Below are 26893 nucleotides of genomic sequence, written 5' to 3' on the forward strand. Positions count from 1 at the left end.
GGAACTCTGCATCCCAGGTAGTGAGCATTAAGCTAAAATACTTTTGTTTAGCTCACAGGAAACATCCTGACCAGGTCTACCTGTGAGTGACTGCAGGGAAGAAGAAATGAACACATCCCCTCCGGAGGCTGCCGTTTTAGTATATAAAAGGAGCCTGAATTCTAACTCAGGCAAGATGGTTCTTTGGGGCACAAACCCACGATCTTCTCGGTTTTTATGGCTTTCTGAATAAAGTCACTGTTTCTTGCCTCAAGGACTCGTCTCTCGATTATTGGCCTATTGTGCAGGGAGCAGTACAAGCTCAGGCTTGGTAACATTTTGACTAGCTATTTCTATTGAAAATATTGTTTATAATTCTCCACTAACTCGGTGAATCACAAATACCTGTATGATATTGAGCATAGGTGTTTTAAAAAGTGGATTATTTCAAACCAATAAAATAATTTAAAATCATGTAATTTTGGAAACATGCTCAGACCCATATTTTATATGACATCTTTTTAATATTGGACTTTGGAGAGAATTTCATGTTCAGTAAATAGTGATTCCATTTAAATAATAACAAGAGTCAATATAAGATGCTTTATTTGATTTTTAACATGTCAACGCCTCAATGCCATGAGGTTTCTGGGTCAAGAGGCAAGGACAGTAGAGAAGATAGAAGATGGTGAGAAGGGACTACATAGTGTAGCATCTGTCAACTTTTTAAACAGCTTTTTGCTTTGGATCAGTAAACTATCTTTTTTTTTTGCCGTACGCGGGACTCTCACTGTTGTGGCCTCTCCCGTTGTGGAGCACAGGCTCCGGACACGCAGGCTCAGCGGCCATGGCTCACGGGCTCAGCCGCTCCGCGGCATGTGGGATCTTCCCAGACCGGGGCACGAACCCGTGTCCCCTGCATTGGCAGGCGGACTCGCAACCACTGCGCCACCAGGGAAGCCCCCAGGGAAGCCCTCAGGGAAGCCCTCAGGGAAGCCCTCAGTAAACTATCTTGAAAGGGTATGGCTGTGGGTAAGACACGGCAGAGCAAATTCCCATGAACACAACTCTCATCAATTCACAAGCATTTTGAGCAACAATTTCCCATTTACTGAATGGGGACAATAATATTTAATCTATATTTGTGGTGTTGAAACAAGAAAAAAATATATAAAGCATCTAATAGAGTCTCTAGTAAATGTATAACAAATAACAAATACTGGCTTGTTTCTACCTTAAAATACCTTGGCTTTTTTTTTTTTTTCTTGAGAAGCAACTTCAAGTCCTATAGTTTTTTTAATACTGCATAGAAATCTAGCTTATAGTTCACTTCTTTCCAAAATAAACATGCAACAATAATAAAACTGTTCCAATTCTACTGTGTTAAGTTTATCCCATTTCTTACCACCCACCACCACTATCGCCACGATCAAGTTTTGATACTATTAAAAACAGCCAAAATCCTCTACAAGTTATAAACTTCAGATCACAGAATCTGGGAAAAAAAAAAAAAAAAGCCCACTGATGTCATTGTTATTGGATCTATTGATGGGCAGACTTATGTGGGCCCATCTTAGTGGGACAATAAAGGAAAGTACTCCAGATCCTTAACAGGTGAATTGAGATCTGCAGACAAGCAGCATCAGTATCGGGGTCACCCGTCACCAGGGAACGTGTTAGAAATGCAGAATCTTAAGCGCCACCCTACACTTATTTTATAAGGATCTACATTTGAACAAGATTCTTATACATTAAAGTGTAAGTAAGAATATAAAGAAATGAATGCATTTAGAATAAACTTATTCTTGTGAAGTCTCTGAATGGAGTTTGGCTATGGAGAAAAAGAACTAAGAAAATAAAAGGAAAACACAGCCTTACCTTTGTTTCTGACCTACTTCCAGAAGCTTCTGAACATCAGTTTTGGCAGATTTCTCATCATTTTTCAAATTCTGATAAGAAAAGTTGGAAAAGGAAGTCTTATTCAGGTGATAAACTGAAGCTTACTTTACTTTTGTGTTTATGGCACAAGGTGTGGCTGCACTTATGCCCTGAAATAAGAATGTGCAAATGAGGCCATGATGGTCCCCATGGCTCTCAGGATGCACATAGGCTCTCAGGATGCACAATTTATGACACCAAGTGGTGCAAGTGCTACACAGTGAGTGAAAGGGAATGAACTGAGATTCAGCCTTTAGAGGTTCAGTGGAGGAGAAAGTACTCTCCAAATACCTAGGTCTCTTTATAAGTGAATATAAAACATATCTTCTGCTCTTCATTTGAAGTTCTACCATGTTCTCTGCAGGCATGTTAAACTGGTTCTGGCATAGTTTCTACAAACACAAGGGGACATAAAAAGCCTCCCTAAATAAGCTAAGTAATAATACATGAGGATGAAAGCAGTCAAATGGCATGCACCTGTTTGGTCTTGTTTATTATTTATGAGTAACGCATTAGAACGCATAGAAAAACTAGGACCATTTAAAATTGTAACTGTTCTGTATAGATAGTGTATTAAAGAAAAAAAAATACCACCTCAGTCATTACTGTTTATTTACTCTGGCAAATTCAGCATTGACAGACCATGAATTAAAAGAGAAAAGCCCACTGAGCTTTTCTCATTAGAGAATCTGACCCGTTAATCCTTCCCTGAAAACTTTCTTATTTATACTTAGTATATTATTTAACAGGGTAACCTATCCTTTTTGATATTAAAAGTTGAAACAGAGGCAATAATATTGTTTGTGAAAAGAGTAGCTATGACAGGTAAGGAACTGACAATAACAAGAATGGCAAATATATTGCTTACCTAATATTTATTTAACAACAAAGCCATAGTGTCTGACTTCGCCAATTTTTCAGCCTAATGCTAGAAACAATTTTCATGTAGTAAGTTAAGCATTCTGATATGGATGTGGTGGGGGGAACATCACAAGAGAACCCTTTTCCTTAAAATGACTGATTGATATCATTATTAGGAAGCAGCAAATAAAAGGTTCTCTGTTCATTTGAAAAGAGTAGCTTGACATAAAACACAAAAAAGCAGGTTTGGGGGAAAATCACCAATCATGGGATTTACAGTTCAAAGTGCATCATGGCCATATGACCTGGGGCAGGTCACAAAATCTGCACTTTGGCTTCCTTATCTGATATACAGGGATGAGAATTTTGAAGAGCCTACATTAGACAGTTACTGGAAAACTCAAAGGGGATAATAGATGTGTGAAAGCACTTGGTGAAAAGTATAATAAAAATATGTTTATTCATTTTACCATCTTCTACACCCAGGCATTCTGAAGGAAACAAAGATTAAAAGGGCATGGCACTATCCTCAAGAAATTAAAAACAAAACAAAACATGAAATGAAGAAATGAAAATATGAAGAGGGTAGGTATGCAGATGAGGGTCTGGAAAATATATGCAATTAGAAGAACTCATGAGTATTTGAATATTATTTCCCCAGCAATGTCAAGAGAAGTGGGGTATACGTCTTGGAAAATAATTTTGATGACTTTGAGGGTACCAAAGATTGATATACCTACTACTTAATTAATACAATGTTTATTTATGGATCTATATTGTGATGCCATCCAGGTGCTATGGTTACAGAGGTGAACAAGGCTTTCAAAGCTCATGTCTTTATGAAGCCCCACTGGAAAAAATGTGTACAATGGGCAATATATTTATTTATTTACTAAGAGTTTGAAACCTGGAATCAACATTTATTAGATGTATGACTTTGGGAGATTCCTGTGGCCTCTTTGAATATTGCTTCCTCACTGTACAATGAGTAAAATATTATCTTATTTTGTGAAAAGCTTGTTGAGGGGCTTTAATAAGATAAAAATTAAATTAAAAAACACCTTGCACAATGGCTGTCACAAAATAAATAAAAGGCATTTTAAAAGATTGCAGTTACATTTAGTGATAGATGTATTACCCTTTCAAAAAGTAACTCCACAAAATTGTACATTTATTTCAAGTAATTTCCTAGACTGTAATTCGATGTCTTTTTGGGGATTCCATATATATGTGTTAGCATACGGTATTTATGGTATTTGTTTTTCTCTTTCTGACTTACTTCACTCTGTATGACAGTCTCTAGGTCCATTCACTTCACTACAAATAACTCAATTTCGTTTCTTGCTATGGCTGAGTAATATTCCATTATATATATGTGCCACATCTTCTTTATCCATTCATCTATCGATGGACACTTAGGTTGACTTAACTTAGGCTGCTAGTATAGAGATACTGAGTGTCCTGGCTGGAAGTACTGACCACTCATGGGCATTTATTTCACCATAAGCTTGAAAAATTCTCAACGTGCCAGGTGTTTCATGCTTCTAAGAAGGTGCAGGTGTCCTAAATATTCTTTGAAGCCTCATAAAACTTGTGAATTTCTACTTAATGAAAAGGTAGCGTTCTGCCCTCAACTTCCTATATGGAAATCAATATGCACCCATTTTCATCCTAGTCGGTGCGTCCCTAGTGCTCTGTGCAAACTTCTACCATAGAACTGTTATTCCTGCACTGTTACCATCTTGCTACCTGTCACTGTATCCTACTGGAGTGTGAGTAATTTTTCTGCTATTTTCATGTTCTCAAGATGTAATACAACTTCTGGAACAAGAGCTTGGGTGTTGGGTTCAAAATATCAGATCCACCTCCTAACTTCCTCTGTGCTCTCAGATTCCGAGCCCTTTTCTAACTCTGTTTTCTCACCTGTAAAATGAGGCTAATAATAATCATAGCATAATCATCATGTGAAAATTAATTAAAAATTGGAGAAAGAGGACCTAACACAAGAGACCACATTCAATAAACTGTAGGGGTTACTGACACCATAATCATCATCATGGGACTAAAGAGCTAAGAACAATGGTGATTACACAAGGTTCAGAAACTTGGCTCAGTGCGATAACTAACAGACCGGCTCTGGAGTCAGGATGCCTGCATTTAAACTCTGGTTTCCTCTGTGACATTCAAGCATGATTCCTCATGTGTAACAAGAAAACTCACATTTATAATGCCTACCCTCATTGACATATTATGAGAATTAAATCCTATAATACATGCAAAGCTTTTAGTATACAGTATTTATTCAATAAATACAATGTTAAAGTAAAATATTAAAATATATTCTCAGATATTTCAGAAACTTTTCTTATCAGATATAGATCTTGTCTTTGGTTTTTGATTTAGATTTCACTGAGTGCTAATACCTTTTCACAGCTGACACTTTCCTTTGCAAGGCATTTACCCATCTTAGTAATGAGGTTTATTAAAGAATTTTCAGAACTGTCCTTTGTGGAATTTAAAGTTCTCTTCAAGAGATCATTTCTATGTTCATTTATAACTCTTAGCCGTAACTGCTTTTCATCATTTTGTAATATAAAAAACACAGGGGTCAAACTGATCTTAGAAACTGTGAGAAATTGATGGCTTTGCCAAGCACACAGTTTTCTCATTACTGAATCTGCAAACCACAGATTCCCAGACTGGATTTCAAATGACATTTCTTTTCAAAGCTCATATAATAATAAATAATAACTCATGTTCAAGCCCAGAAATATATTCAAAACTGGTAAAAAATGCAGAAGTCTTTACATGTTAACCCACTGAGACAGACCAGGTGACTCCTTACCCTTTGCTGCTGAGAAAATTAGTTTTCATCTCACCTGAAGGTTGACTTTAATTCCATCAAGTTCTCTTGATGTTTTTGTCAGCTGACGGAGGATGGTGCTTCGCTCCTTAAAGACTTGCTTCAGCTGCTTTTCTAGCTCTTCATAGTCCTGTCTAACACAGAAAGAAAAGGCATGAGGGCCCCCCAAATGCCTTCACTTGGCTCTAGTCATTTTGGCCATAATCACAGACCCTTGCATTTTAAGCAAAATCTAGATAAACTGAAACCTTAATTACTAGGATGTTTTGTTTTTATTAGTTCATCTAAAAAGGGAAAATTGAAATACCAGTTTTTTAAAGAAATGTTTCATTTTGCATTGAGGACTATCCAGGCTATAGACTTTCCAGAAAAACACTGCACATCTTTTGCCTGTATAACACAATTTATCAGATACCTCTTGGCAAATAGATATTTTCCATGACATTACACACCTTTTTCTAAGGTCCTTTAAGTTTTACAGCAAGATATTTGATTTGAACCAATGTAGATCAGAGATATAGACAGGTTCTGACACTGGGGGTACAAACTTGGGGGTGGAACCAGAGCAGAATGGAGAGGCTTTGCTTCGCCTTTGGTTTGTAGGGAATGAAGTGCACTGAAAAGGTACTCCTTTCAAAATCTCTATTGCTATTAAAGAAAATACCTCTAAAAATCAGTCAATAACGATAGTAATTACAGTGAAATTTGAACAGACTTGTTATCTATTACAATGAAGGAAAGACATCTCATTATCATACATATACATGTACATTTTTTTTCCATTTTTCTCATATGGACTTTGCAAGATAATAAGACAGGTATTGTTATTCTAATTTTGCCGATATAAAAGACTGGGCTCAGAAAAATTAAGTTACTACCCTAAGATCCTACTTAAGGAATGAATGAACAAATAGTGTGTATATTTGTGTGTGTGTGTGTATTTATATATATTATAGCAAGTGTGCATGTGTGGGGGAAGAATGTAGCAAGGAAACAGTTGTCAGTGCAGCACAGAACTATACCTGATAGGGAAAGGTTAAAAATGATTAATTGGTACACACAGGTGATTAGAGATTAGAATCATGAAACCGGGGAAGAACTCCTGGTAAAAGTAATATAAAATATATGCATTTTGAAATATAAATAGAATTTAGCTATATGAAAGGGGGAAAGCATATGTAAATACTAATGAAAATGAGCTTACTGAATTAAAAAATAAATGCATAAATGTCAGAAGGTTTGGAGTAGAAAATGGGGGTAGAGAGATTTGCTGCTGAAATGAGGATGTGGAGAGCATGAGCAAAAGTATGCAAAACTCTTTTTTTGTTTGTTTGATTTTTGCGGTACGCGGGCCTCTCACTGCTGTGGCCTCTCTTGTTGCGGAGCACAGGCTCCAGACGCACAGGCTCAGTGGCCATGGCTCTCGGGCCCAGCCGCTCTGCGGCATGTGGGATCTTCCCGCACCGGGGCACGAACCCGTGTCCCCTGCATCGGCAGGCGGACTCTCAACCACTGCGCCACCAGCGAAGCCCTGCAAAACTCTTAAATGATGGTTAGGAGTATGGGCATTGTTTGGAAAACAAGGGGAAGACATGCAAGCAATCTCAATGTCCATCAACAGAGGACTGGATAAAGAAGATGTGGTATATATATACAATGGAACATTACTCAATGAAATAATGCCGTTTGCAGCAACTTGGACGGACCTAGAGATTGTCATACTGAGTGAAGTAAGTCAGAGAAAGAGAGGTATTGTATGATATTCCTTATATACGGAATCTAAAAAGAAATGATACAAACGAACTTATTTACAAAACAGAAACAGACTCACAAACTTAGAGAACGAACTTATGGTTACCGGGGGAAAGGGTTGGGGGAGGGGATAGTTAGGGAGTTTGGAATCGACATGTACATACTGCTATATTTAAAGTGGATAACCAACAAGGGCCTACTGTATAGCACAGGGAACTCTGCTCAATGTTATGTGGCAGCCTGGATGGGAGGGGAGTCTGGGAGAGAATGGATACATGTATATGTATGGCTGAGTTGCTTTGCTGTGCGCCTGAAACTATCACAACATTGTTAATTGGCTATACTCCAATATAAAATAAAAAGTTAAAATATATGACACAAATGAACTTATCTATAAAAAAAAAGGGAAAAAAAAGGAATCAAGGGCAAGCAATTGAAGGGTTTTAAGCAGGGAGTGACATGGTCAGTTTTATGTTTTGGAAAGATTTCCCTGGGTAAAAACTGGGAAATGTACTGGAGGATGGAAAAAATCTGGAGAAAAGGAGACTGTTAAGGAAGTTACCACTGAAATAAGCCACGGAAAAGACTGTGGTGGCCTAAATTAGTTTAGAAGCAGTAGAGACAGGGAAGCTTGGCTTGATTTCAGCAAAACATATAAAACTGAATCAATAATGTATAATTAAAATTTTTAATTTTGTATGTGTGTTATAGGGAAAGCGTGGGAAGGAGTTAGTTATTAATGTTGCCATGTCTCTGGTTTAGGCAACAGTTAAACACAGCCCTTCACTGAGAGAGAATCCATTGTATGAACAGCTTTTTAGTCAAAGTTGGGTTGACAAGTTCAACATTAAACTTGTTGGAAAATAGCTCAAATTCTCTCATCTTTAGTTTCTTTGTCTGTAAAATGCAATGCTACTGGACCTCACACAGATTGTTATGTGTTAGTTGCAGCAACTTATATAAGTTTTTGAACCCACAGTAGATAATTCATTTTTAAAAGTATAAAATATGTATGACTGAGAAATTTGATGAATTTATAGTCTTTCTGCAGAATTATAAAGTAACTGGGTCTACCAATGGCCTTAGTCATGATTAATAAATGCACCCCATCTGCAATAGGTTTCTATTACAATTCTTTGCCTTTTCTCATTTTTTAAATGCAGGTTTCTAACACTCTTCACATTCCTCTTGTTTGAAGGAAATTGGAATGCTCCACTGCAAGAACCTCAATATTTCTCCCCGGCCTTGAGATTTTCACGGATGAACAGTAATCAGCCAGTAATAAGATAGTTATTAATGCCCCAGGTTTCCTTTCAGACTTACTAGCAAAGTCAAATAATAAATAGCAAGGCACATCGTCATCTACTTCTAATTATACAACCTTACTTCATGACATGATTTTTTTTCCTGCCTATTTGTGACAATAAACACATCTCTAAAATTATCTTAAGTGACCATAATAAATCACAGTGTTAGATTACAAGCACTGACAATGTATTATATGCAAGATGGTCTTACATATATTCATTCACTCATCTAATCTTCAGAACAACTCTATGAGATAAGCACTAGTATTAATAAACACTAGTATTAATTCCATTTTACCGCTGAAGAAATTGAGTCATAGGAATAATAATTTCCAAGAACATATCAAGGAAGTGTATCAGTCAGTCTCCAGTGTCCACTGTGTTTGCCATTATACTGTTAAGAACATACTGATTGGCTAGGAGTTCTTTATAGATAAAAGTTCACTGTGCCCATCACAAAACTTATTCTGTGTGATTTCTTCCATCACTGTTGTATATATAAGTTTTCAGTATTTGGATTTATTTGCCATTTATTATTTGCCATTAAATAAAATTGTGAATAGCATTTGTTTTATAATTATTTATAATCATCTTTTAATTTCATTCTCATATCTGGCATTCAAATAACTTCATGAGGAAAGGAAAACCAATTTTAATTCCTTTATTTTCTGGCAAATACACTAAGAACCATGAAGAAATCATTTATCAGAAAAATATAGTCAAAAGTGTTAATAGCAACACTCTAAATTCAATCATTCAAAGACCTTATGAAAGAGAAAATCAGCTACTCTGTAGAAGAAAACTACCTTGACAGAAGCATTGGTTAGCATCTTATCAGATCTTCTTACACTTACAAATGAGTGCATGTTTATCTTCCAATACATGTTTTTTCCCCATAAAACAAAAAATACGACCCTCATGCAGTCATGTTTTGCAACTGTCTTGTTTGTCTTGGAGCTCTTTCCATGTCTACCCATATTAAAATCCATTATGCCCATACTGTAGTATATTTCACCACTGGACATTTTAGGTGTTTTCAATTTTTCTTTCTCTCTTGAAAAGTAATGAAGTACATATAAATGGGTAAAAATATTTTTCCTAAAATTTTCTATGACATATGTTCCCAGAAGTGGAAATATTTCACTCTAAAGTAGACATGTTAATTTTGATAGGTGACAGTAAATTGTCTTCCTGTAAACTAGGCTAGTCTGTACTTCTCTTATCAGTACAGTGTATTCTGATATTCTTCTCAACACTTTCACCTGAACTGGAAATTGTCCTCCCTCCCTTTATATAATATTTCTTGATGGCATGGGTGAACAATGATATCTTCTTTCTGATATAATTTCCAATCACTTCCTTAAAAAGACGGATTATATTTTCATTACCTTAATCAGCACTTGTATTTCTTCCTCTATAAGTTATCTGTCTAGGCCATTTACCTATTTAAATTTTGGATTCATTATTGTATTACTTTTCTGGGGCTGCTATAATAAGATACCACAGGATGGGTGACTCAAACAAGAGAATTTTTTGTCTCACAATTCTAGAGTCTAGAAATCCAAAATCAAGTTGTTGGTAGAGATAGCTTCTTATGAGGGCAGTGAAGGAAGGATCTGTTCTAGGGCTGTCCCCTTGGCTTGCAGATGGCTGTCTTCCCTCTATGTCTCTTCACATTGTCTTCTACGTGCAACTCCATGTCCAAATTTTCCTTTTTTATAAGGACACCAGTCATATTGATTTAGAGCCCACTCCAGTGACCTCATGTTAACTTGACAAATTCTGCAAACACCCATCTCCAAATCATGTTACATTTGATGGGTTAGGACTTCAATATATGAATTTTGGGGGGGACACAATTCAATCCATAACAGTTATCTAACATATTGATTTATAGACTGTCTGGGTCCAGTACAGTTTTTAGTTGTTATTACTGATATATGGAAAACATTTTCCAAATCTGTTATTAGTATTTCAATTTATCATCCCCTACAATTTAAAAAATATATTTCTAGATAAATATTTTCCTTTATGGCATCTGAATTGTTCTTGCACAGGTGGATCTTCTCCATCCCAATATTATTCTTTAAAAGTTTGTGCAGGCTTATGAGAATGCATTAATTGTTAATTCTTGCTAAACTACCAAATTAATTTTGGAATATGTTTTATACATATGGTAAAAGGTAGGAATATAACTTAGATATGGATAGCCAATTATTTTAGCATAATTGGGACAATCCTTTCATCACTGATTTTGAAATGACATTTTTCTTATGTATCAAATTCCTTTTTACTGTATGTTTTGAATTCTCTATTCTGATCTATAGGTGAATTTGTCTCAGAGCCATATCATGGTTTAGTTACTGGAACTGTGCACTATATTTTGATATTTCCTAGATTTTACCCTACTGTTTTCATTCATAGTTTTACTGAAATTTTTTTCTGTATTTGTTTCTTCTCAGTGAATTTTAGAATCAGCTTGTCAATTTCTCAAAAACTCCAACAGGGAATTCGCATTCATATTATAGTTATAAATATAAAATCGCATTCATATTATAGTTACATTTAGGGAACTAGATAACAATAAGTCATCTTCTGGTCCAGAAACATACAGTGTATCATATATTGTTCTAGTTATTTTATACAATTCAGTAATGTTTTACAGTTATTTCATAGAGTTCTTATTCATTTCTTGTTAGACCTATTGCTGTTATTGTGGATGGGTTTTTCCATTCAATTGTCTAAATGAATATTGCCAGCTTCTTTTAAAGCTATTGACTTTATAAGTTGATCTTGATTCTGGATATCTTATTAAACAAACTTAGTTCTAGCGTTACTCAGTTGATTCGTTTGGTTTTTTTAAGCAGACAACACTTTTTTCTAATAGTTATAACATTTATTTTTTTTCTTTGCTAATTGCACTGGCTAAGACCTCCAAAACAATGTTGAATAGAGAAAATGATGATAATGTCTTTTATCTTCTGCTTGACTTTAAAATAGATGTATTAATTATGTTTCACCACTGAGCAAAATGTATGCAACTGTTTACTGTAATTTTCAGGCGATACCATTTTTCACAGTCCATTTTATAAAGTAAAATTTTTATTGAGTTATAACTTTCATGCAGAAAAAAGTGCACAATCTCATGACAAAAAATTTTACAAACAGAAAATACACTTTTGAAAATACCCAAAGTGTATTTTCAAAAGCTCTCCCCAAACAGAGCTAACATTCTGACTTCTATTACTTTATAATCATTTGCCTATGTTTCAAATTTATACAAGTACAATCACTGAATGTCTTTTGTGTTTGACTTGTTTTATACAACATTAAATTTCTGTAGAGAAATAGTTTATTTTTTATTGCTTCTTGGTACACTAGTAAATAATTATGCTGTAATGTATTCTAGGGTTGACAGACACTTGTGCTTTTTTCCAGTTTTTGACTGTTGTGAATAATGCTGCTATTAATATTTTATATGCCTTGTATTTAACATATAAATACATGTATGCTGGGTATATATCTAAGAATGGAATTGCTCTATTATAGAGTATGCCTTTGTACAACTTTAGTAAATACTGCCAAAGAATTCTCCAAACTGCTAGAGAGTAGAAGTGAAGTCCATTTCACATTCTTATTAACACTAGTATTGTCAGTATTTTTTTTTTTTATTTCAGTCACTCTAGTAGTTTTGTAATAGCATCTCAATTTAGCTATAATTTGCATTTTACTGTTGATTCATAGTGAGCACTTTACTAAAGATAATATTTGCATATTTTCTTTTATAAAATGCTTGTTCATGCCTTTTGCCTTTTTCCCATTAGTTTGTCCATTGCTTAATACTGATTCATAGGAGGTATTTATATATTCCAAATAGGAGATGTTTGTTGGTTAAATGTATTGAAAAAATTCCCTACTTTGCTGCTTGAATTCTCAATTTCTTAATGGTGTCTTTTGATGAGTACAAATATATTTGTATTGATAATACAAATATAGACAAAATTATTAATCTTTTATATTACGAGTTGTCTCTTTTATACCCAAATTAAGAAATGTAGGCTTACTTACTATGTTATTGTCTAGAAGCTTAATTATTGAATAATTAGTTAAATTATTCATTTAACTCTTCACATTTTAGGTCTGCAATCCACCTGAAATTTTTTGTATTGAATGCTTAGGGGTCAAAATACATTTATTTTCATATGTATATACAAATAACTCAGAACCATTTGGTAGACATATAATTACTTCCCCGTATTTTGCAATGCCATTTTTTCATAAATTCATTTTCTAAACTAAAATTGCCTGTTCCTATGTTATTTAATCTATCAGATTTTTCTATTCATCTATCCTTTTGTTAATGCCATTGTCTCAAATAATGTAGTTTATAAAATTGTGAAATGTACATATCCTGTGATCTGAAAACTTGAATGTTATCTTTTTCTTCAAGATTCTCTTGCCCCTGGGGCTTCCCTGGTGGCGCAGTGGTTGAGAGTCCGCCTGCTGATGCAGGGGACGCGGGTTCGTGCCCCGGTCAGGGAGGATCCCACATGTCGCGGAGCAGCTGGGCCTGTGAGCCATGGCCGTTGAGCCTGCGTGTCCGGAGCCTGTGCTCCGCAACACGAGGGGCCAGAGCAGTGAAAGGCCCGCATACCGCAAAAAAAAAAAAGTCATATTGTAAATGAGCATGTAAGTAAGAAGAAGAATGATTATGGTCATATTTGCAAATGATCTGTTACGTGAACACAATTGCTGAGTTAATTCCTGTAGTTCATTTCTCAAGGATTGGTCCTTTGAGTACTTGCCACCTGTGCATTGGTGGTTCTCCAATGCCTTCAAAGGGATTTTTTTGAAAATTTTTTTCCAGTTTTTCCACTGGCTCCAAAATTGTTTGACAACAAACTTGTCTAATTTCACTAAAGATGAAACTTTTAGTGAATATTTGAACACTTTTATTTGCAACTACCCAATCTTACTGTCAGTTCAATTCTTCATTATCTATTTATAGCACTATATTAACTGACTTCTTATTTGCTTCTCCAATCCATTTAACACACTGATTTCGAATCAGACTTTCTAAACTTAAAGTTCTATTTGGATCCACTTATAGTTCAAAACAAGTGGTTCCTTGGGCTATGTCAAGGTCAAGGCTGCTTGCCTTCTGGCTTGAAACTATCTTCATATTTCTTCAGTTTCCTTTGCTGATCCCCATTCATCCTATGTGTCCTGTGTTTGGTTAATCAGCAACTGAAGAGAATTTCTTGAAAATATTAAATTTTTTTTTCTCTCTCTAGTTATGGGGCGAGGGCTCCAGAGTGTGTTGGCTCTGTAGTTGTAGCACAAGGGCTCCAGAGTGTGTGGGCTCCGTAGTTTGCAGCACCCAGCCTCTCTAGTTGAGGTGCAAGGGTTCAGGAGTTGTGGCACACGGGCTTAGTTGCCCTGCGGCATGTGGGATCTTAGTTCCCCGACCAGGGATCAAACCCGCGTCCCCCACATTGGTAGGCAGAACCTTTACCACTGGACCACCAGGGAAGTCCCTAAATGTGTTTTTGTCCATTTTCATTTGTATGAATAAACTGAAACTGAAATTAAAATAAATCCCCCTAATAATCATATATTAAATTCTTCCTAATAGCCAAAACCCTCAAAAAAGTCATACTCTAGTTGATTTCACAACACAAAACCTCCACATACATCAAGCCAGTCTCTTCTCTTTCTCTATTCTCCATCTCCCTTCAGAGTCTTATATTAACAGTGTAATTTATTATAATATTTATGTGTAATATTCATTTATATTAATAGTATATTGTTTATGTATGTATGATTTATGTATATTTATGTATATTATTTACATGTATGTATATGTCTCACCACAAAATTGAAATCTTTGATTGCATGAATGTTGTCTAGTACTACTATTGCCTAGCACAGCATTTTCTACTGACAATGTTAAATTGTACCTGAGCCCTGTGCTTTCTTATCAGTAGTTAAGAAATTGACCCCAAACTTTGTGTTCTAGGAAATGTCTTACTGCCAAGAATGATCCTTCCATATGACTTAGATCAGACTCACAGATGATCCCCTTGTCAACTTTTGACAAACTCAAACATAGATCCTCCAAAGCCCATTATTTGTCTCATAAATGATTAGTAAGCTGAAATATTTGCTCCCACTGACCAATGTGGACAAAAATGCCTGCTACTTCATCTGATCAAATTATCACCTGGTTTCTTTCCTGCCCCAAGGCCCTTTGAAGGTTGCCCCATTTTGAGCTTAAGCAAGTACTGGGAACGTAAGCAAGCATTGGAACCACGAACACCACACCACCTCTCCCCAGTTTAACAATCTCTTCTGAGAATCAGCCAATGGTGAAGAAACATTTCCTGTTCACTTGTCTGATCACACCACCTGCTCACCCCACTGCCCCATACCCACTTCTTTCTAGCCTTGTGTTACTTCTGTCTATAAAAGAAAGCCTTTTCTGTCTTCACTCTAAGGTGAAGATTTAATGGTTAGAGCATTCTTATTGCAATAGTTTTTTGAATAAATGATTTCCTTAAGTCCAGATTGTTTTTATTTGCTAGCACATTGTGAAGTACTTAATAAATGTAGATTGGCTGAATGAATTCTCACTTCTAGCTTTTGATGGAATTCTTATATCAGCCTGGGGTACATTTACCTACTCTTTGTTTGCCAATCTAGATAGAAAAATTGCCATATCTTACTTCCTCCATGAAATCTCCTCCTAGAACTATATAGTTCCTTCTTTTTCTGAATTTGCAGGTCATTTATTCTGTCCATTTCTTCATTTTATAATTAATTGTTAGAGTTAGTATTTTTTAATGAGTTATTGTACAACAGCTTTTATAGAATAAAATGTGCTTGGAACCACGTATCTCTTCCCTTTTTTTTTCTAAACATTATTATTTACTTTCATGTTTAAACTGTCCTGGATTGGGCCAGTGAAAACCTCTACAAACTAGCTCTCATATCCTGTGACTTGTCCCCATCATTTGGAACTTCTCCTTATTCTTTTCATTCCTTTGATGACCTGCCATAACCAATATTTCTGGATGTTTATTCCAAATGCAAATACAATGAAATCAATGACACTTATCATGGAGTAGTCTTTTAATGTTTCAACATCATTTTAAGTGTTTTTTAGTTTTTGTTTTAAATGAAAAAATCCTACAAGAGTTTTTTGAATACCTCCAGATTTAAACCTCGTAAAATTCAAAGCTCTGGATTAGTGTTATGAGATCTCAAGAAACTTTGCTTTTCCCCCCAAAGAGAACAACAACAATAATTGCAGAAATATAAACCTCCATTCAAACTGTCTGCAGCATTTCTGCCTATATATAAAGAATCATTTATTATGGCAGCCAAAACTGCAGGTTCATGTTATTTATTCTTAAAAAAATAATATCTAATATTTATTATGCACAAGTATATGTCAGACATGTGGCAGATATTTCACACATATCATTAATTCTCATAATCATCCTGAAATGTAAGTGACATTATACATCCATTTTACAAGCAAGAAAGAAGAGACGCAGAGTAATTTCTCCAAAAGGTCACACAGATAGTATATCATATAGGTAGTCTTCAACGCTAGATATATTTGATGACAAAATATTGCATTATGAAGTCTCATTATAATAAGTGAACCCAGTAAATATTTTCTTGGTTCCTTCTACATGTAGGAATCTTTGAAAAAATTATCCACATTAGCAATACCTCATCCCTAATCCAGTGGCTTGCAATATATAGCTAAAATAGAACACATATGGAAATGAGGATAGCATATGGGAAAATGTGATACGACTAAGTCATTAGGAGAGATCAACTTCAGGTTAAACAACCATGGAAAATTTCATGGAAGAAAAGATATTTGTGTTGGGGTTTGAATGATGCATAGGATTATTAAATGCAGTAAATGGAAAAGATATTCTGAACAGAGGGAACAATATGAGTGATGACAATGCAAATGAGAAAGTGCTGAGTGCACATAAACTGTAAATCAGCAAGTAATATAGTCTAAATTGCATATAGGGTACTTACTGGGCTATTGGGTAAAACCTGAAAAAGTTGGTAAGATTCAAACTTTCAAAACCCTTGAATGCCATGTTCAGGAGTTTTGAATGCTTTCTATAGGAAATTTACTGCTTTGTGAAACTCCCCCCACAACAACTGTCAAAGCTATTCCAAAGTGTAGATTCTTATTTATTCATAGTCAAAAAGACTGAATAAGAGTGACTGATACTTGGCTTGGTCAGGATATTAAATTGGCGACCACAGGGAATTATATCCTGGGGAAACATTTGCAATGCTTTCCTTAAGGAAATTCAAGAGAGCTGTAGAATTCCTCTGAATCTTGGCTCAAAGGCCACAGATTATTTTGCTAAGAGGCATCTGTGTTATCTGAAGCCATTCTTTTCCTTTTCTTTGTTTCAGACCCAACATTCAATGTGACAACCAGCGTATTTGCATAGTCTTTTTCTTTCAAGGCCTGCCAATGTAAACTAAGAGAATAACCCAAGCCCACTGTGGATGTGTGGCAGAATTCATTCTGTGTCCCTATGTACAAGTCTAGAAATCTATCTTTTAGGAAAGGAGGGTCTCTCACACAAATATAGTCAAAGATGGAAGTATCACAAGCCTTTTGGCAAGATTACTTGAAACTAAAAATATTCAACTCTTCTCCCACTAATCCTACAGCTGGGAATCTATTTATCCAGCCCTTAATAGCATAAATTTTAAGCAGCATTAATTATAGATAAATATTTGGAAATAAAATGAGACCTGAAGAAACTGTTACATACACTGGCAAAGATGCTCTCCTGACCAAACTTCACTCAGATTCCTCTGAGCCCTCTTCTCAGCTAAACAAATTTGGCATCCGTCCTTGTCAGGCCTACATCAGCCAGTTGTAGCAAGAATCTTGCTAAATCAGTTTATCCAGAACCCACCCCCCTCAATATCTCATCATCTTTGATATCAGATCAAGTTCATTATCCTCCACTGTTGCCCAGGTGATATCTGACAACTTTGACCTGCTTTCAGCAAGAATCCTGTCGCCTTGGGTTAGCCAGAATCCTCCCTTACTCCTGATGTTTGCTCTTAGTAATTTACCATCTACTTACTCCCATCCTGCTCTATAGCTATAAATCCCTACTTGTTGAAGTTGTATGCAGGATTGAGCACTGTTCTATACTGAGATCTCTTTCTCCCCAATTGCAATAATCCCTGAAAAAAATCTGTTTTTCTCTCTTAACTAGTGTCCAGTCTGGGTTTTCTCCGACAACATGACATTACTTTAAAATTCAATTATACAACAATTAGAGCTATGCCAGATGACTTGGAAGGGTTTCCATGAAACACTTTTGAGTAATAAAAGAAAGAATGTAGAGTATGATGCATTTATATATTTGTATATAACACTAGCCATGATAATGCCCTGTGAATGTATTTGTGCCTGTGTATGGCTACATAAAATTATAGTTTAAGGTCAGAAATTTGAAATGGAATGGGTTAACAGAGGCAGAGGAGGGTTGCAGATAGAGGGAACTTAGGAGATGAAAGCCAAGCAAAAAGGAAAAAGGAAAAAATAGACTGTGCTGCCTTTATATAAAATTATGTGTATATGCATACGTGTATACCAAAATCAAGTTAAAGGTTTTAATTAAGAAATTTTTAAAATCACTGAATTTTTATAAATAAACACACCAAAGAAGACATATGACTTTGATATCTCCATTCTCACAACCATCGCTCACAGCTAAGTACGCATTGTATGAATCTTTTTTTTTTTTTTTTTTTTTTTTTTTTGCGGTACGCGGGCCTCTCACTGCTGTGGCCTCTCCCGTTGCGGAGCAACAGGCTCCGGACACGCAGGCTCAGCGGCCATGGCTCACGGGCCCAGCCGCTCCGCGGCATGTGGGATCCTCCCGGACCGGGGCACGAACCCACATCCCCTGCATCAGCAGGTGGACTCTCAACCGCTGCGCCACCAGGGAGGCCCCTGTATGAATCTTTTGATATCTATTCTTACAAAAGAAAATCCTTACTAGAGCAATACTTTCCAGATTAAAGACATGGGAGATACAAAAAAGATATAAAGAGTAGAAAAATGTCACTGTCATGGTGCATGTTTTAGCATATTCATTAGTTATGAAATTTGAAAATCAAAATTTGAGTTCCAGATTTTGTCACTAACATCAAGAAAATCACTGTAACTCTCTAGGTCTCAGTTTCCACATCTGTGACATAAATAGATTAATTTAAATTTCACAAATTGATAAAAATTTATGAAAATACCATTAATTTTATAGTGTAAGGGCAAATGGAAATTTAAAGTAAGAGGCTTAATTTTTCCTGTTGAAGTAAGAAAAAGACATTTTTCCTCCCTCTCAGAGCATTTACTTTAGAAAACTCAAGTTCTTTCTCTGTCTGTTTGAAATATATGTAAATCTTCATTAAAGTTATAATAATCCACTAGCCATCTTTAAGACCCAAAAACGTCCTTCTTAATTGACCTGGGAACTATTTCTTTGAAATATAATCATCAAGAAAGAGAGCATCCCTATCTTCCAGTTTCTGTGAGAGAGTAGGAACCAAACTTTAGTAGGCACCTCCCTTTAAGTTACAAACTACTTCCTGTCATAGAGCTGTGATAAGTTTATTTTTCCTTTGGATGAAGCCAATTAGGTAATGCAGATGAATATCCCAACTACCAAGTGAATTTAGGACGAGCAATGTATGACCAATAGTACTACTGAATCCTCTTATTTGAGAACTAATTATTGTTTATATTGAGAAAATGTAATAGGTTGTATCTGCTCAGCTATATAAAAAGATGAGAGTTCTTGCTCTCTTTGCAAACTTTTAGCAGATTGCCTATGATGCACATCATATGCTTATTCAATAAAATAGTTTTCTTTCTCTTCTATCTTTGTGGAGATGTTTTCCGTCTTGGGAAGATATTTTAATTGTATTTTCCCCAAAACAGTCAATTAACTTCTCTAAAATAGGAGAGAGATAGGGAGAGAGAGAAATCTATAGTGCTAATAATTATGCCTGTCATTTAGTTGGTATATGCCTTGAAAGAAGCATGCGGTGAGAGGCATTGTCTCTCATGATTTACGTGATGCTGGATGTGATTTTTTCAAAGAATCAACCTCTCCCCTTCCCAATGACAACACCGTCCTAAATATAAGACATTGAGAGCATCAGATGTTCCAGCAAGAAAAAGCAATCTTTTTCAATGCTGAGAAAAAGGAAAAAAAAAAAAAAATTCTATTGGACTAACTGAGAAAAGTATATTATCTGTATGGAATATTCAGGACAATTTAAGAGTAACGTTGCCTTACATCCTAACTTTAGAATTTGAATGCTTATCTCCACTGTGATAGCTCACAAGCAGTGTTTCTTAAACTTTTGTGGGTTTGTCAGCCTCTTTGATATTCCTACAAAAATATGAAAACTATCCCTAGAAAAATTTCCACACACTTATAAACTGACAAAATTTTATGTTAAAATTTCAAAAGGCACATGAACTCCTTGTAGGAAAAGAACACTGCCACTGCAGACTTCTGTTCATAAGCCATAGTCTCCTTATAAAGAACCCCTGCTCTAAAAGTAAAGAGTCATTTGGGATATTTAGTTACTTTGTTTTTCAAAATCATGTCCAGATACAAAGTGCTGGTGACTTAAGCTGAAGAGGGGCAAAAAGTTTACAAAATATTTTACCAGTGGTAGGTTCAGAAAGAAACGCTCGTCGCTGCAGAGAGTTTAGAAGTTTGTGATGTGCGGGGAGAGTTTATCCAAGGAGAAATGATATTGTCCCATTTTGCCCTAGATTATTTTTATTATTTTTTTAAAAATTTATTTTATTTTTGGCTGTGTTGGGTCCTCACTGTTGTGCGCGAGGTTTCTGTAGTTGCGGCGAGTGGGGTCTACCCTTCCTTGCAGTGAGTGGGCTTCTCATTGCGATGGCTTCTTTTGTGGAGAACGGGCTCTAGGTGCACGGGCTTCAGTAGTTGTGGCATATGGGCTCAGTAGTTGTGGCTTGAGGGCTCTAGAGCGCAGGCTCAGTAGTGGTGGCACACGGGCTTAGATGCTCCGCAGCATGTGGGATCGTCCCAGACCAGGGCTTGAACCCATATCCCCTGCATTGGCAGGCAGATTCTTAACCACTGCGCCACCAGGGAAGTCCCTCAGATTGTTTAAATGGTCACACAGAGGAAATGTTTCCCTTACTGCTGCTCCCACTTCAATGTAATGGACGCTGCTTAATGACCATGGTGACAGAGGTTAACTATCTAACTAGCCAGTTAGAAAAAAATCTATCACCAGATTTTTAAGTATAGTTGGAATTCTAGCTTGTTCTTGAAATGTATGGAGCCATTTTAGTTGACCCTGCCCCCCACCTCAATAAATATCAGCATTACTTCTTCATTCAAGCTAATTAAAACACACTTACTGTATTTTGTTGTTGTTGTTTTTAATAAGTTTTTGAGCTATGTCTGAAAATCAGAAACGTCTAAAACATAGTTATTGCCTTATGGAGTTCTTAGTCTAAAACACATAATCGCAATAATATGTGATAAATTTATTCTAAAGAGATTTATTAAGTTCAGTGGTAGTGAGAGGTGAGGTTGTATTCTTAATGGATAATTCAAGTAGCAGAAATCCTTTGTGATTAAGACAATCCATACCAGAGAAAGGATGGCTACTTTAAAAGTAGTAGAAGTTTTCAGAAGGGCTTTCTATAGCATTGGCATGGAATGTGAGACTATTAATCACAGAGAAAAAGTCCCTGTCAATACACGATCAATGTGTTAGGTTTTTACTAACTTCTTGTATCTACACAGATACAAGATTCACTAGTAGAGGAATCCATGGCTTTGTATTTGCATTCTGTTTGATGCAGGAAATGAATCTTCTGCTTAGTGTCTGTGACTGATAGGAATTATATTGATTTTGCAAGCCTCATATGCTAAGTGGTTTCAGATCCTGCTATCGTGCAAGTTGTATCTGGTCAGAGAGAGACTCTAAAGCAAGAGAGGAAAAACAGCTTGCATGGTATCTCTGTGCAGAGGGAAAACTCCAAAGGCATCTCTAGAATAATAAAATCACCACCATTCATTTATATCAGTTTTTTTTTTTCCTGTCAAGACTTCAGAGTGATTCAGAAATCCCACCCCACTGATTTTCTCTTTCACTCTAGAAGACAGTGGAAGAGCCCTATTAAAATGTTAAATGGATCAATCCCAGTGAATGATAATCATAGTTAACTTGGGGCAAAAGAAAATCCTCTCACCAGAGGAGTGAATTTCTGTTACTACTTCCAGAGGTAGGACTGAATCCTGGCTCATGTTTACTTAAACTTGTCATGTTCTAAGGATCTGATAAACGAGTGGCTGAGAGAGGCAAACACTACAGCAGGTATTTAATCCATGAGCTTCCCTCCATATAATCACTGCTGGTGAACAAGGAAAGGCCACCCAACTAAATTCTCCCAATAATACCTAGTTCCTCCATCTGACTGCTTTTGAGGACCACAGATATAAGTATGGCTTCACTTGCAGAAAGAATGAAGGTGCAAAGGAAGGCAGTGTGCATGCTTATTTGTCAGTAATCAGCTGTACCCAATATTTACTACTTTTTAAAGATTTTTTTGATGTGGACCATTTTTAAAGTCTTTATTGAATTTGTTACAATATTGTTTCTGTTTTATGGTTTTTTTGTGTGTTTTGGCCTCAAGGTATGTGGGATCCCAGGCTCCCAACCAGGGATCGAACCCACACCCCCTGCATTGGAACGTGAAGTCCCAACTGCTGGACTGCCAGGGAAGCCCCCCAATATCTACTATTTAGTGGGACCCCATCAGCAAAGGAGAATTCTACCTAGAAAGAGTATTCTTAGGGATTACTAGGAAATTTGAAATAGAATACTTTACTCATCACTTAAGGCATAATTTTGTACTAAATATGAACAGGCATATGATTAAAATGTAGACACGTTTGACAAAAGTATGTTTACCTCTCTTTTCAGCTTCATCTCCCCAACAGTTTCCTTCCTTATGCTCTATATTTCAGTCAAAATTCGTTTTGTTCCATTTCTTGAATACTCTGTACTCTTTTATAACACTGTGTCTCTGTATATGTTATTCTCTTCTCCAGAATATTATTTAGATTAGTTCTAACCAGACAAACTCCTTTTTTTATCCTTCTAGAATGTGCTAGACATAGTTGTTTGCCTCGACATTAATTCCTTCTTCCTTCTCATACTGGCAGAGCCCGCCCACATTAGAGGTTGCAAACACCACATATATACTTTCTCAGCTTCCACTGCAACGGGGACAGCTATGTCATGTGACAGACCTAGACAATGAGAGCTAGGAAGAAGTCTCTGGGGTCTTCAGAAATTTTTTTCTTATCTATCACAAATAGAGATACAAAGGAAATATTTTACAGCCTTGGCAATCTTTCGCTTCCCCTTCCCTTTTCCTACTTCTAGAGACGTGACAATAATTTTGGGAACATGACACATCATTCCTAAAGATAGATGAGAGGGTAGCTTGCTAGAGATGGGTAATTGACATGTGAAAATATCATTGGTACTTAATGACATACTTGGACTGTAGGACCAGTTGTAGAAGTTCCAACATGCAGGTTTCTTGGTTTGGGGCTGCATGACTCTAATCTCTGTTCCATCTTCACTTGATTTTCTTCCTTTTGTGTCTGAGTCTCAAATCTCCCTCTATCTTTCTTTTACAGGGACCAAATCCAGGATGAACTCATATCAAGATCCTTAACCTAATGAAATCTGTAAAGAGTGTTCTTCCAAATAAATTCATATTCACAAGTTCTGGAGCTTAGGGCATTGATATATCTTTTTAGTGCCAAGATTCAATGTACTACAGAGAGAGAGGGAGAGAGAGAAGATAGATTTAAGAATCGCAAGTGATTCATAAAAAAACAGCGTATCATCTTTAATCTGGACTCCTGGTTACTCATGTAGTTGAGATTTCTCATGTGCTATTGGCCATATGTGTGTGTGTGTGTGTGTGTGTGTGTGTGTGTGTTTTCAATAAATCAACCATTCAGGAATTTTGATTACTTCTTCTATTGCTGATTCAGTGTTTTATAATTATTTGTTATGAGAAAAAAGTCAATTTGTCTGATGCCTTAACTAAACATTAAATTACATCTTCTTTATACTCCCCTTCCTGTTCTCTTATTGAAGCATGTACAATGTTTCTGTACATTCTGTTAAAAATGGGCTAGAAGCTGGAAATAAAAAAATAAATAAGAAACATGTGAATAAATATACTCTATTACAGTCCATTCTGGTATATTTAACACATTCATATGATAAAAGGTCTGTGGAAGACCAAGGAAAGGCTGTTACTTCATATGATAAAAGGTCTGTGGAAGACCAAGAAAAGGCTGTTACTTAGGTGGGTCTGTAAGAGTGTGTTTTCCCTTTGCACTGCACTCTCTATGCCTAGTAGAGTCCTCTGCCAATAAACAATCTACCAACAGAAGAGGAATTAGGCAAAAGCTAAACGACCTACTTTTCAAGGCCATGTTTGCAATGGTGACATCCAAAAAGAATGTGTGAGAAGTGTTGCAGGGTGGGGGGAAGATAGGAGATGTAATATGTAACAGAATTTAATCCATTTTGAAAATAGATATGTCATGATAACACTCAGAGAAGTTTTAATTGTTCATCTAACAACATTTGACAGCCGATATACTCTTCTGTAATTTCCATTTGGTATTTTTTCATTGGGGTATAACTGACATGTAAGATTATATTAATTTCAGGTGTTTAACATAATGCCTCAATATTTGTAACATATTGGGAGAAGAGGAGGGGAGAGGAGAGGAGAGGAGAGGAGATAAGAGAAGAGAAGAGAAGAGAAGAGAAGAGAAGAGAAGAGAAGAGAAGAGAAGAGAAGAGAAGAGAAGAGAAGAGAAGAGATAATTAGTGAAGAGATTTAAGAGAGAGAGAATTTATTCAGCAAATAGTGGGAAACCAGGAACTAAGGAAAATAAACTTGGTATATGGCAAATACCTAGTATCAGGCTGAAAGAGAAACTTTCAAAAATAAGACTGACTTCTACATTATTAACAGTTGCATTGACTTCTGAGCTATGCCTAGTGCCTCACCCCATCCTTGTCCACAGTTTTCAGGATCCATTTAATGTAAGTTGTACTCTGTGAGGCATTGCCTAGAGGTGGGGTTGACCTCTATACAAGGGTCACTACACAGAAGAGATTAGAGAACTGAGAGAAAACAACATATGGAGAGAACAGAGAAAAGGGCAGTGTGCAGTGTTTAGTGGAAACAAGGAATCTCAGCAAACAATTCTCAGAAAAGGGGAAGACTTCAGAGAGTCCTGGTGTCACTAAAGGGAGAGACACGTTGGATTTCCCTCTTCCTGTGGGATGGAATGGAGACTCAAAAATTTAAAAATACATATGAAAGAGAAGATCAGCCATTTTGGCAACTTCCACATAGCTGATGTTTGTTATAATAAAAGAAATAATATGCTCCCAACATTTAATAAATGTTATATATATTTTTTATTCCTCACCTCACCTGGTCAAAATATTAGAAAAAGTGGTAATGATCATCTTCATCATCATCTTTTTCATGTGAGCAGATTATAAAACAGGACATACACTTCCAGGCAATTTTCTGTGCCTTAAAATATGATTATTGCTTCCTTCCTCTGGGGAAGAAGTGTCAAGTATCAGTCACTGCACAGTTCACAGTAAAAGATTTTCCACTGCCCTAGGAGGTAGTCTCACCCTGGAGGTTACAAACCTTAGTTTAAGCTTTCACTCAGCACTTTCTAAAAAGGCAATCAGCAGCTTCAGGACACTTTCTTTTTCAGCATTATGAGCACATATTTCACATTTTTCATTGCTGAAATCTTGAGTGGCCAATTTGTCATATTTCCACAGTTGCATATGCCACTTTTATTTGAAATTATGGGCATGTCCATCAGAAATTATGAATCTATGTTTACACAGATTAAATTGACAGCCAAGCTTGAAAATGTAAAATGTCACTTTCTGGTCCAGGAGATGTAGGAGATGCTTATTAATCAAGGTGAGCCGCAGTGTCAGTGGACAATATCCCAATTGATGGAGACCATATACAACATTGTGATTGCAAGTGTTCAGCTTCTTTCCCCAACTTTATGTTCTAAAGACTGGGCAATTTACATGTCATCTTGTTGTCACCAAGTTACTACTGCAAATAGATTTCAACTGGAACAGCTGTTTGTTGTTTGTGTGTTTGTTTTTTATCAATGTGTCTCAACAAATGTACAGAGGAAAGTCTAATTTCAGTAGATATTGAAACCAAATCTTTAAATCCCCAGGCCTAAGATCTTAGAATACAATACTAGTTCTGTGATTTTGTAAACTTATAAATCGTCTGCTAGTCTTCACATCCAGATCAGTTTTATTTTCCATAACATGATTAACAGGGTTTGAAAAAACTTAAAGGAAAGGGAAACAGGACTTTGAAATTCCTTGCCACATGCCCTCTTTCATATTTCCTTCTCTTTTGTTTCTGTCCACATCTCCTTCTCCTTCATGGTTTTTTAAAGAGGCAAGAACAACCTAAAATACAAAACTCTAAACTAGAACAACACTTGTTGTAGAAAGGTAAGGTAAGGTTTTTTGTCTTCACTTTTCTTAGTATTAGGGATCAGCTGCATGGTTTTATTTTATAGTTCATTTTAATATCAAGAAAACAGAAATGTCCTGTATATACAGTGAGAGCTTTCAGTTTATAGATCAAGTAAACATAAGTATATGAGTGTGTGTGCACGTATATATGTAGACAGACAGACATGATTGCTCATTCTAAAAATATGTGAGTCAAAGGCTCAAAATTTGATAATCAAATTTTGAGGAAAATATATCTTCTGCTTGAAGGTTTCTTTTCAGGTTAAAATATCTGTAGAGGTTCTGTGATTACAGATAAGTCACTTTAGTACTATGTGTATTCCTTCATTGTCACTTTTAATATGATCTTTTTTTTCAGTAAGTTTAGAGAATTACATAATCCTTTTTGTCCTTCATTCATTTCAAGATAAAAATAGATAGACTAAAATTTTGCATAATTGTGTTCCTTTAGAAATGTAGTTGTCTGAAATATTAG

The 26893-nt window shown here is 36.0% G+C and overlaps 1 protein-coding gene across 3 annotated transcripts in view; it reads right to left on the reverse strand.

The window, feature by feature from the left end:
* The window catches only part of LUZP2 (leucine zipper protein 2), a 415984-nt gene that overhangs the window by 207677 nt on the left and 181414 nt on the right, over positions 1 to 26893 (reverse strand). For 2 of the 3 annotated variants that reach the window (XM_059068958.2, XM_067038082.1), the window contains exons 2-3: positions 5658 to 5771; positions 1858 to 1928 (exon numbers count right to left, since the gene is read on the reverse strand). Coding sequence is in view for 2 of the 3 variants with exons in the window: in XM_067038082.1 (XP_066894183.1) it covers positions 1858 to 1928; positions 5658 to 5771 (185 nt within the window). In the remaining variant the exon portion in view is untranslated. Of the gene's footprint in view, positions 1 to 1857; positions 1929 to 5657; positions 5776 to 26893 lie in introns of all 3 variants that reach the window. The other variant, XM_067038081.1, reaches the window with a different exon arrangement.

This window comes from Kogia breviceps, chromosome 7, assembly GCF_026419965.1.
Source record: "Kogia breviceps isolate mKogBre1 chromosome 7, mKogBre1 haplotype 1, whole genome shotgun sequence".
NCBI classification, from domain to species: Eukaryota; Metazoa; Chordata; class Mammalia; order Artiodactyla; family Physeteridae; genus Kogia; species Kogia breviceps.